Source organism: Anthonomus grandis, chromosome 6, assembly GCF_022605725.1.
Source record: "Anthonomus grandis grandis chromosome 6, icAntGran1.3, whole genome shotgun sequence".
Lineage (NCBI taxonomy): Eukaryota > Metazoa > Arthropoda > Insecta > Coleoptera > Curculionidae > Anthonomus > Anthonomus grandis.
In genome coordinates, this window is record NC_065551.1 from 4,088,182 (window position 1) to 4,100,999 (window position 12,818).

General features: G+C 32.5%; 2 protein-coding genes across 6 annotated transcripts in view; both read right to left on the reverse strand.

The window, feature by feature from the left end:
* Positions 1-12,818, reverse strand: part of LOC126737850 (zinc finger CCHC domain-containing protein 10-like) — a 621,641-nt gene that overhangs the window by 271,272 nt on the left and 337,551 nt on the right. The gene's annotated exons all lie outside the window — the stretch shown is intronic.
* Positions 1-12,818, reverse strand: part of LOC126737849 (ubiquitin carboxyl-terminal hydrolase 7) — a 156,050-nt gene that overhangs the window by 53,114 nt on the left and 90,118 nt on the right. For all 5 annotated transcript variants that reach the window (XM_050442917.1, XM_050442914.1, XM_050442913.1 and 2 more), the window contains exons 10-12: positions 4,485-4,598; positions 1,354-1,532; positions 1,134-1,287 (exon numbers count right to left, since the gene is read on the reverse strand). In XM_050442917.1, the coding sequence (XP_050298874.1) occupies positions 1,134-1,287; positions 1,354-1,532; positions 4,485-4,598 (447 nt within the window). The remainder of the gene's footprint in view (positions 1-1,133; positions 1,288-1,353; positions 1,533-4,484; positions 4,599-12,818) is intronic.

Here is a 12,818-nt window from a genome sequence, read left to right on the forward strand (position 1 = left end):
ACAACAAAAGATTTTCTGGACTTTTCCCAACATATGAAAGGCCCTTTAATATTAAAAAAACAAACAGACGACAAAGAAAAACTAATGTGGAGGGCACAGAAGTGGATAAGATACAAAAAAAGAATTTGGTATGGTTCAATTTAAACAGTCTTTATCAGAGAGTGACGATTTCAAAATTGTAAATTTTAAGAGAAAGACCTCAAGTATCAAATTATCTGACGTAAAGGTAGCTCAAATATTATCTGGTAGCAGGAGTATCGATAAATATAAAAAAAAAAACTTATTAGAACTCCTTGATCTAATTGATAAGGCAGCACGCGATTTTTATGTAAATTTAAACGTCACATCACAGGCACAGGTCCAAAATGATGTCGATCCAGATGTAGATCGGGAATATAGTGATATAGAATTTTAAATATTTTCTTAGAAACTAAGTTTAAAGTTCGTTTCCCATCTTTTTAATTTTTTTCTCTTCTCCTATAATTTGGGTGTTTTTAATTTGGTTTAAAACTTATTTAGCTTTAAAAAGAATACGTCTATCGTTTAGTTTGTTTCATTTACTGTTTCGTTTGTATTTTCTGCTGGAAAAAAATCATGCACCGCGCTTAATAGGGTTTGTTTATAATAATAAAATGATAATAATTAATAAGTCTAGTTGTTTTAAATACTGAGTTTTATTTATTTTAAAAACAAATCGATAAAAGGGCCTATCTCGATTTAGATTCGTTTGACAGTCTGTTAGTCATCTTATATTTTTAAAAGGTCCAATTATGCCCTTTTGTCGGCTAGGATTATATGTATCTCTGAATTATGTCCACCCATTTTTTTTAAAAAAACATAGATACTTTTAGAAAAATAACTTAAATTTTTAGGATAAATTAAAAAAATACGTATTTTGACTTATGCAAACATGTTTTAGAGCGTTTATTTTAAAGGTATCAATCAATAATATCCTTTAAATCTAGTCTTTCGTCTATCCTGAAAAGTGAGTAAATTTGAGTTATGCCCTTTTAACTTCTTGCCACAGAACTGACAAGTAAGTACTTCTAAAATGTATTCATTTAATTAAGAAAAGACCATCGTCTTACTTTCAGTTACCACTCAGATTGCTTGATTGTTTAGATTGTGCTTACCTTATCAAAAGATGGCAGGCTAGATTGTCCTGAGTCTGGAGGCAAAAGTTCCAAAAATATATTCCAAGGATTCACCATCTCTGCTGCGTCGATCACGGTTTTTTGTAGATCTCCCTCAACATCTAGCACTACCGGCCTTATTGTCTGGTTTGATCTGAAATAGTTTTAGAATGAAAGTCTTACGTGTAAATCGGGGCTAGAAAACTGTAACAAAACAAACCTGGGAGAAAAAGGCCATGGACGCATTTGTTCCGGAGGATATTTAAAAGCGTCTGCCAACATTTCCATCATGTCTGCAATAGTTGCGTTTTTCTTTACTTTGAAAACTCTAAACTGAGCGTGTTCCGGATCATAAAGATCATTGCCCTGGTGACCATCAAACTGGTCCTCTAATAATACCTAAAATAGTTTAACGGTTAAACACACTAGAATTAATTGTTCTTTTTAAAATAAACTGTAATGTAAACTTTTTTCTGGTATTTCGTGTCATATTGGTCTAGTCCTAAAGAAAATTATATGTCCCTTGGCTACATTTCGAACTAATTTTAATTCATCTTCAGAACTTTATAATAGGTGGGAAGAAAGTATGTTTTTATAAAGTATAAATCGACTTATACAGGGTGAGGTGCAAAACTGAAACATGCTTGCACAGAAGTAAATGTAAAATAAAGCTTTTGAGATGAACGATGCAGATTTACTTGTAAACGCAGTATCAGTTTTAGAAGTTTGTGAAATGATTTAAATTTGATGAATTTACCGCATTAAAAGCAAGAGCAATATTCTCACACAAATTTTACAAATGAATTCCTATCAGAGGATATATACAGGGTGTTCCGTTGATCATGTTACAAACTTCTAGGGCAAATAGAAAAGGTCAAAAGAAAAACAAAAGTTCATATAAACATGGGTCCGGAGAAGCTTCCTCAGGGAGCTAGAGCTCTTTGAAAATAACCTTTAAAAACTAGTTTTTTTTTAATAGCTCCGTAACTACTTTAGCTACCGCAACCAATTTTGGGAGGTAAATTATTGTTAGTACGTTTATTCATTTGAACCTACTAAATGAAAAAAATATTTACCAGGGGCTTCATCAGGGGGTATTTGGAAAATTTAGGCCCATTTCTTTAAGACTTTAATTTCTGCCCGTTTAGGCATTAGATTATGATGTTCCTATGCTTTTTACATAAAAAAGGTGCTCTTAGTAAAAGTAAGGTAAATGGCAAATATCACCGTTTTTGTGGAAATTGACTAAAACCAAAATAAGATACAGCACCTGAACTAATTATTTTAATAATAATAATAATGCTAATTCATTGCCACTGTCAGTATTTTTAAAATTTGTCACTGTCAGTGTTTTTTACATGATATTAATTCCCTTTTTATTACGGTTAAGTAATGAAAGATTACACTTTTGCTGAATACGCCGATATGCTTTTAATTTATGGGGAAGTTCGATGTAATGGTAGAGCTGCTTCTCGACTATCTCGACTGAAACTGGATCTGTTGCAAATAAAAACCGTGATCATCGGCGAATTTTGGATGAAACCGCTCAAGTTGAAGGTTTGGGTCAATTTGGAATAAATCCTAATACTTCATTACGCAAAATTGTTGCTGCCACTGGTATTTCATTAGGCTCTGTTCACACAGTTACCAAACTTCATAAATTTCATCCATTCAAAATGAAAATATTGCAAGAGTTAATCGAAGACGATTTCGATAAGCGAGTAGAATTTTGCGAAAAAATTACTGAAGCGATTAATGATAATTCTCTATTCATATTCATTATATTATAAAGCTATTCATGTAAAGAATATCTGCTTCAGCGATGAATGCACATCTCATCTAAATGGATTTGTAAATAAGCATATCTGTAGATATTGGAGCAATGAAAATCCTCATGCATTTGTAGAAGGGCATACCTAGTACCCTCAAAAAATTAATGTATGGGTAGGCATTTTAGGAAATAAAGTGATTCGGCCATATTTATTAACGGAAATTTAAATAGAGACATTTATTTGGATATGTTGGAAAATATCCATCAATCCGCTTATCACTGAATCCATTGAAAACCAAATCGATGATGATGGAAACCCTATACTTGATGAGGCTAAAATATATTTCCAGCAAGGCGGCGCTCCTCCTCACTATGTTCTTCCCGTTCGGCAATGGCTAGACGACAAGTTTCCAGATAAATGGATAGGGCGAAGGGGGCCTATAGAATGGCCTGCTAGATCTCTCGATATAACGTCGTTAGACTTTTTTTCTATGGAGTCATTTGAAATCTATTGTGTTTACTCCCTAACCTGAAAGTTTGGATGAACTTCGTCTACACATCATCGACAGCTGCCATGATATCCCACAACATGTTTTTGAGAAAATGTCCGTCAGGAATTTGAACATCGCCTCTATCATTGTTTGGCCAAAAACGGGCAACATTTTGAACACTTATTGAAATAAAAACTGATTTTTTTCATCTTTTCGTTTTCTATCTGAACAAATTAAGATAAAGATTTTTCTAATTTTCTCGAAAACGAATCGACCGATTTAAAAAAATCAAACGTCAAAATAAAAGACTTCGAAAGACCTTTTAAACAAGCTATTACTCGATACCCTTTGCCATTTAAAATTTTTAAGGGGATGACCCTGGGGGGCAGAGGGTGAAGTAATTTTAGGTTAGAAAGTTGTCCCCCTTGACAAACCTTTTGACGTATTTCGGCGTTTTTTTTAAACAGTGGTTTTCGATAAATCTGTGATGGGAAGTTTTAAAATGAACACCCTGTATGTAATACGTTGTTGTAAATTCCACCCCATACTAATAATCCATATCTTATGATTGATTCTACAAACGGTTTATAGGTAATACTAAGTATCTTCTGATTTATAAATTGTCTCAACAGATAACATTTATAAATAAGTTTGTGAATGTTGTTGGAGATATAGTTAATATGTGTTTGTCATTTTTTTTTCAACAAAATTAATCTTTAATTCCAAAATATTTTATAAATGTCTCTTTTATACAAAACAGCTAGAAATTATCCAACATTTTTTTAAGGAGTTATCGTTTGGCTAGTAATATTATTGCAAAGACAAAAACATAGTATCTTTATAAATATAATGGCCAATCCAATATGATGTCCATTTAAAAAAATCAAAATTAGTAGATTTTCATAAACTACAAAGCATTTTCGAAAATCATGTTAGTGTAAGTATCATAGTAGTTTATTTCACAAAATATTAAAAAACAATGCATATCCAATTTTGGACTCGCTGTATATTCTATGTTATTCAAATAAACAAAAAAAAATTCGTGAAACCTGAATCAGCAAACTCAATCAAGTGAAAATTAAAAATTACCTGAATTGTCATATATAAATGAGCCTCGTTCCTCTCCTTTCTTCTGACTTGCTCCATCCTTTTTTCTTCAGCCAGTCTATCTGCTAATTCACTGGGTATATCTATATCTGTGACCTAAAAATATCAATAAACAGGAGCTTTTTATTTAGTTTTTAAATAAGATTTACGAAAAAATAAAGGGATAGTAATACTATATTTTCATTGCTTTTTAAGAAATACAAATTAAATTTGGTATGTAGATGCTCATTTTTTGACGTATATATGTAGTTCTGTTGTTTTAATTTTCTCATTTTAAATATGATATATGGTATATTTTTATAGAAAATGTCAATGAGATCGAGTATACAGTACATATCAAAACGTTTTTAAAGAAATACCTAATTAAACTGATATTAATCAGTGGCGTGCAGTACATGAACCTGGAGGAATTCAGCTTTCCTGTACTTCGACATAAGTAAATAGCTTTGCATTTTACAATATACAGTGGTGGCCAACTAATTAGAAACAGTGTGAATAAATTAATAAAAATCATAAATCTTTTGTAAATAAAATTGTTTATTCTTAAGTTTCTCGTCCATTGTCGTAACTAACATTTACCTTTAATATTACCATAAATTTAGTGGATTTGTCTTCACATATATAAAAAAAAGTTAATTTTTTATACAAATATTGAATTGGACAACTAATTAGAAACCAAAGAATTATCAATTTAAAAAAACAAAATAAGAACTCTAAACCCTAAATAAATCAATATTTTGTAGCAAATCCCTTATTTTCAATGACAGCTCTACATCTCCTGGGCATTGACTCCACCAGATGTTGACATCTCGCTAGTGGTATCGATTTCTACGCCTGCTCTGCTTCTTCCGCCAGATCTTTAAGGTTTTTAATATTTTTATGTTCTAAAAGTTTTTTCAGGTCTCTCCAAAGATTCTCAATGGGATTGAGATCCGGACTACATGAGGGCCAATCAAGTACATCAACATGGTCGTCAAACCATTTTTTACAGACTTAGCCGTGTGCTTGGGATCATTGTTTTATTGCAAAACCTAAGACACCGGAAAAGTCTCATCAGCAAACGGCAACATGTGGTTCTCCATAATATCTTTATATTTTTCTTGGTCAAGAATACCGTCAATTTTCACTAATGGACCAACACCACGCCACGAAAAACATCCCCATAATTTTATATTTCCACCTCCATAATTGACTGTGCTGGTTGTATACCTTGGATTATTTGCCACACCCCTTGATCTTCTCACAAATATTCTAGTATATCACTCCCAATGCGATTTATTTTTGTCTTATCAGACCATAATACTTTTTTCCACTCTTTTATGGTCCAATTAATATGGTCCTTAAAGAATTTTAATCTAGCCTGGCGATTTTTCCTCTTTAGCAGTGGTTTCTTGCGGGATACTCGTCCAAATAGGTTGGCCTCATTAAGTCGTCGTCTTGTAGTTCGTGATGATATCGCGATAGCTGGAGAAAGTTCTTCTTTAATCTGGTTGGAGGTTAAAAATGGATTCCTTTTAGCCATTCGAACAATAGTTTCATTGGCTGGTTTTTTTAGATCTTCTCTTGCGTGGAATATTTTCGTACGTTTTATGTTCTTTTATGTGTTTGAGTGCATAGAAAACCATTTTTTTTTTAACATTTTAGGTGGTCAGCTATTTTACTATAAGTCCAACCTCTTTCCCTTAGCGTAAAAATTATTTTACGCATTGACGGATCACAATTTTTTTTCTACCCCACAATTTATTTTAAACTGTGGAAGACACAAAGACAAGGCTTGTAGATACAAAAAACACAAATTGTTACCAGTCCAAAGGTTTAAAATGAACTATACGCGCGTTTATTTTCGTCGTTTCTAAGTAGATGGCCAACTGTGTTATCTATAAATTTTGTTTATATTCTGCATTCCTTACAAATTTCTTAGTGGAATGTCTATAAATAAATTATATATTGCTGTTGTGATGAACAATCAAAATTTTACAACAAGTTGGTTTTAATTTATTTTAAAGAACTGAAACATTGAATAAAGTTTTTTTTTTATCGTTTCTAATTAGATGGCCACCACTGTATTGGGTGTCCGCGAAATGAGTGTACAACGCGAATCCCTAACGAATTTCTTGGCCAACAACAGAACGATTTAGGACAATTTACTTATTTCAAAGTTTTCTACTCATTTTGCCCTAAAGGATTTTTTACGTAGCGTCTAAATCGATTTTACCAAATTTGGGGTGGAGGATAACTACATAAATGACGATTTTAAGAACGTATTGTTATTAATTGTCTAATTGTCAAATATTCACAATGTCAATTTAAATTTATAACTAAGTTTTGTTTCCATAATCTTAGCATGTAGGTATATATATTTAATATATATACAGAGTGATTGATGATTGACGGTACATTAGACGTTTACGGAGAACGGATTTTTTTTTGAAAATTTGCCATCATGGATTTTAGCTGGTGATCTAAGGATTAAAAATATTTTTAGCGATACAGCGCTGCCACTTATACCAAAAAATAGTAGTAACTTTGTTATTTTAAATGGAATACCCTGTATATTATTTTATTTTCCGATCTCGCTATCGCTTTATGATTGTTTTTGTATAAGGTGTATACATATTTTTAGTGGTTTTTGAGAAACTAATTATTTTCTTTATTTTTTTTACCAAAACATAGCTCCAAATAAATTTTTATTACTACGGCACTGGAACGCGCAGAAAATTGAAATTATAACCGTAATTTACGAAAGTATTGTACATTAGTTTTTACTATAAAAAATTTGTTCTGCGTTATACAGGGTTGGTCAAAATTAAATAGAAACGTATCATCCATTTTTTTCTAAGAGACCAAACAAAAACAAAACAAAGGTAAGAAGAACACAAAGTCACGGTCTCATCAAATCCATATAATTTTTTCAAAAAATACCAACAAACTTGAATTTCAGATTTACCGCAAACCCACCACTACGGACAATGTCATCCAATACTCCTCAAACTCCCCATATTCCTACAAATTTTCCTCCCTTAACTGCTTCTTTCAGCTAGTTAGTACAATAGATAAGGCAGATTTCTTTTCAAAATCACGGGTATATTCATTGATGACTGTAATGCCATTTACATAGGGCAATCGGGGAGAAAAATTTCCACCAGAATAAAGGAACATACAAGTTTGGTGAACAGGTACAGGGATACTGACATGATTGAAACTAAATCGGCGTTTGCAAATCATTTATTGGCCTCCTCACATGGTTTTTCTTTAAGTCAGGGAGCGAATCTTTTGCATGAGTGCTCAAAAGGCAAAAAACTGGACTTGAAAAAAATGGAAATAACTGAATCTAAGAAGAGCCTTGTCCTTGTGTGTGTGAACGATATTTTCACGTTTAAACCTCACCTCATTTATAACAACCTCTTTCAAAGAATTTAAAAAGTCTTTTCCTTTTCGATTTTATATATTTTTAGTTTTTATTGTTAAGATCATTTCCTTATATTCACACTTATTAATATAGTTCGGATTGTTCCCCATGTTTGATTATGTTACTTGGAGGTCTATGGGTTAGACGCGCGCCTGTGAATCTAAAAGTTGCTGGATCGTTCCCTGCTGGTAACATTTTACATTTTTACTTTTTTATTTTTTAAGCATACATTTTTATCTATGGTGGGAATTGTTAACTTAACCTAGCTTTTCTTTTGTTGTTAGCTGTAATGTGATCTGTGTAGGTCTAGGTAATAAGTTTTATCATAATTTATAAGCGTTCTTTTTGTGAAAAATATCTTAATGTATTTTTTAGGCCTGATGATGCTCCTATAGGAGCGAAACACGTGTAGCTTTGAACAAATTATATTGATTTGATGAGACCGTGACTTTGTCTTACCTTTGTTTTGTTGGTCAAAATTAGTGATTTTACCGCTAGATACAAAAATTCTGATATGTGCATTTTTTTTAATGAAATACACTGTATATTATAACATATTCTAAGAGGAAATTGAAATCCCCTTCTAACGACGTATCATGTACCTATATCTAAGTAGCTCGGTTTCTGAAATAAAAGCAATTTTCTGTAAAAATCGGAATATTTTGACATATTTACTTTAGGTTGCCACACAACAATGCTATGCTATTGATGTTTGACAGTTACATTTAGCTAATTAACAGGAACTACGCTTGGGTGTTTTTTTTAAATAGTGACCTAAAAATTCATTAAAATGGAAAGAAATAGTTATTCAAATGAAGTTTCGATGAATCTATTTATTATTGCTACAAAATTGTAGCAAGAACATGCAGAATGTTCAACGAAATGTACCCCAATTTACAAAAAATGCATAATAGAAAATTTGTGTGAATACAAAATAACTCTATACAATTTGGTTCACAACTTAAAAATGATACAAGTTTAGCCAAGCCTGTAATGTCTGATGAGGACAACATCGTGAATGTTTTAGCCTACTTTCACGCATATCCGCAAGCTTCCATCCAGAGTGCAGCAGATGATTTAGGCCTAACTCATTATTCTGTGCAAAAAATTCTGGACGACAATAATATGCAATATGCATCCCTTTAAATTTTCAAAAGTACATCAGCTGAAACTGGATGATTACCAATGTCGCGTTCGATATTGTAAGACACTTCTGACATGCACTTAAGAGGATCCAAACTTTCTAAAAAAAATAATGTGGACAGAGGAAGCAAAGTTTTCTAGAGAAGGTATTTTTAATAGAAGAAATCAACATTTTTGTGCTAATCAAAATCCACATGCGTTTAAGGAAATGGGATTTCAAGAAAAATTTAGTTTTAATGTTTTTTGTTTACTAAAAGACAATCGCTAAAACCATAGCTTTTTTCATTTACGACGGGTCATTAAACTCCCATAAATACCTTCAGATTTTGCGCTCAGTAGTAGAAGATTTTTTGCAACATTTAACGCTTGAAGATTATCGCACTTGCTGGTTCCAATTGGATGGGGCACCCGCTCATTGCACTAAGGAAATGGCACGTGAGTTATTTGAGAAATTCGATGACTGCTGGTTTAGGCGTTTGGGACCATGGGATTGGCCTGCGAGATCACCTGATCTTACACCACTTGATTTTTACTTTTGGGATAATTTGAAACAAATGGTATACAGATCGTGTTATCGTGAGCTACGTATTACCCAAAATAATGGCAACACCGCTTGGTTGCGGCTTGCAAGGGGCGGAATTTTTCGTTTTTATTTTTTGAACCGGGAGTCAACAGACCTCACTTTGTTGTGTTACTGCACGTTGCATTAATAATTTTTGAGCGTTATTTTCGTGTTTTTTTCACTATGGCTTTTTATACCCCTTCCGAAAGAGTTCAACTAATTAAATGGTTTTATGGAGGCAATTCGGTAGTACAATGTAGAGATTTGTTTTCAGTGACATTTGAGATTTTTATCAGAGTTGATATTTTATTAGAATAACGCTTTAATTTTCATTATGCAAAAGACAACATATTAAACATTTTAAGATTACAATTCTATGCGGGTTTTACACATTGTCATGTCTGTAAAACCCGCATTAGAATAAATATTTTAAAAATGCCTGGATTTTCGCGTAATATTTTGGGACATTTTGTCGCCAAACGACGCAGCTCCCACGAAAGTCAGATGTTTACTAACCCCGTCCTCGGGCCGGCCGGGGCGGTGCTCTGTCGCAGGCACTCGTACACGCGCGACGTTGCAAAATTTCGCCTCTATGCGGTTTCCTATAAGTAACGAACGAAAACACGATCTGTATAAGACACCAGTAAACAGAAACAGGAACTACGTTAACGACTTATCACTTGCATTGGTCAACAAAATCCTTCTGAAATACAATCAGCGACAACACATGCTGCAGGATTTTGAAGTACTAAAAAGTCAATGGCAATCATTTTGATAATTTATTGTAAATTACTTATAATCTTAGGATAACTAATTAAATCATCCTTAAGTTATGAAACAAGTTGTATAAAGTTATTTTGTATTCGCCCAAATTTTTTTTTATCCATTTTTTGTAAATTAGAGTAAATTTCGTTGAACTTTTAGAGTAATTTTCGTTGAACCGGCAAGTTCTTGCTACAATTTTGTCACATTGTCCATGAATAATAAAGAGATCCATCAAAACTTCATTTGAATATCTATTTCTTTCCATTTCAATTAATTTTTAGGTAACTATTTTAAAGAAACACCCACATGTATTACTATTATTGATCAACTAAATGTAACTATCAAATGTCAATAGCATAGCATTATTTGATCATGACCGTTCATGGCCACCTATAGTCCATTTCTTAATCCGTAGAAGCACACGAAAGAGTCGATAGCCATAAAACGGTCGTAAACCATTGGCGTCCCACTTTTCAAGTACATTAAGACCTGAATGTTTCCAGTTGTTGGGTTTATTTAATAGTGCAAGAAATGGGCCAATTTTAGCCATAAATTCTTTGAATTACTTAAGTACCTAATGAACAACTTCTTTTTAACCCTTATAAGTAGATATTGTGTAGGTAGGTAAATATGGAAGTATAAGTATTATAGGTACCTAAATTGTGCAATCTTAAATGCAAACAGGTAGTTATATTTTATGGTATATAATGTAGATATATCCTAAAAACTTAATTTATTTTTCAGTATTGTTGCGCATTTGTTGTAAGAATGTCAAAGTTTAGCCCCGTACTGTGTAAAGGTGTTTTAAATTTTAAAGCAAGGACTATAGTACTAAACGTACATGATGCACTTGTGCATCAAATGCCTCTAAGTACTGTTAGAAATCTAGTTTCTACATGTGCCAATATGACAGGCATAAGTAAAGCAACAATTTACAGACTTCTTAGTGACAGAAAAAGTGAAAACCATGAGAACTTGCCTAAGAAGAGTGTAAAGAAAACTGCCGGTAGGGTGCCGATAGCAGTTGATGAGACAGCAAAGCATATCATAAGGAGGACAGTACATTCATTTTATTTTAAGAATGAAATCCCAACTATCGACAAAATTTTGACACTTATAAAAGAAGACGAAAATGTACCAGAAATGGGAAGAAAAGAATTATGGAAAACTTTACACGAATTACATTTTTCTTGGCAAAAGCAAAACAGAAAATCTATTTTAATAGATAAAGAAGAAATAGTCTGTTGGAGAAGAAAGTATTTAAGGCAAATTAAGGAGTATCGAAAGGAAGGAAGAAACATTTATTATTTGGATGAAACCTGGCTTAACGAAGGACACACCGTGAGCAAGTGCTGGCAGGATAAAAATGTTGGAAGCTTCCTTCATGCTTTTTTAGAAGGTTTATCGACTGGCTTAAAGTCTCCTTCTGGTAAGGGCCACAGATTAATAACTTACACATATTGGGAGCTATAAAGGATTTTTAAATGGCGGTCTGTTTGAATTCGAATTGAAGTCAACTAAGGATTACCACGAAGAAATGAACGCTGATGTTTTTGAAGATTATTTTTCCGAAATGACCAAGTCAATTCCCGAAAATTCAATTATTGATAAGGATAATGCCAGCTACCATTCAAGATTAATAGAAAAATTACCATCATCCTGCTGGCGAAAAGGGGAAATAAAAAACTGGCTTACCGGAAAAGAAATACCTTTTGGAGATAACGTGGTAAAAGCAGAGCTTCTGACAATAGTTACAGAAAACAAATCAAAATATAAAAGACACGTTGTTGACGAAATGGCAAAACAACACAATATAACTGTACTTCGTTTGCCACCTTACCATTGTGAATGAAATCCTATAGAGTTAATTTGGGCTCAAGTAAAAGGATTTGTGGCTAGAAATAATAAAACCTTTAAATTGAAAGATGTGAGAGAACTTCTGAAAGCAGCAGTGGATAACGTTACCCAAGAAAACTGGAGCAATGCTGTGAATCATGCTATAAAAGAAGAAAAGATGTGGACCCTCGATAATCTTCTAGAAGAACCTGTCGACCCCTTAGTTATAACAGTGAGAATGTCTGATTCGGATGAAAGCGATGAGAGTAATGAAATGTGTGATTTATAAATTGATTTTTTTTGTATATTTCGTAAATATTTTTATTATAATATATGTAAATATGGTTAATAAATTAAAAGATCCTTATATTTATCTACCTTTCTTATAAATGACGAGATATGTTTGGAGAGTTGCATTTTTTATTGGTTAATAATAATAGATAATAGATAAAATCCAACATTATTTATAAATTTTTCATAACAGATAATTATTTAACTTAAAAATTAAAATCAATATCCATAGTCGGGACGACACTGGCAACCCGTTTGTCATAAAAATGAACTCGAAACCATTGTTCCGAATTTTATTTGAGACCTATTG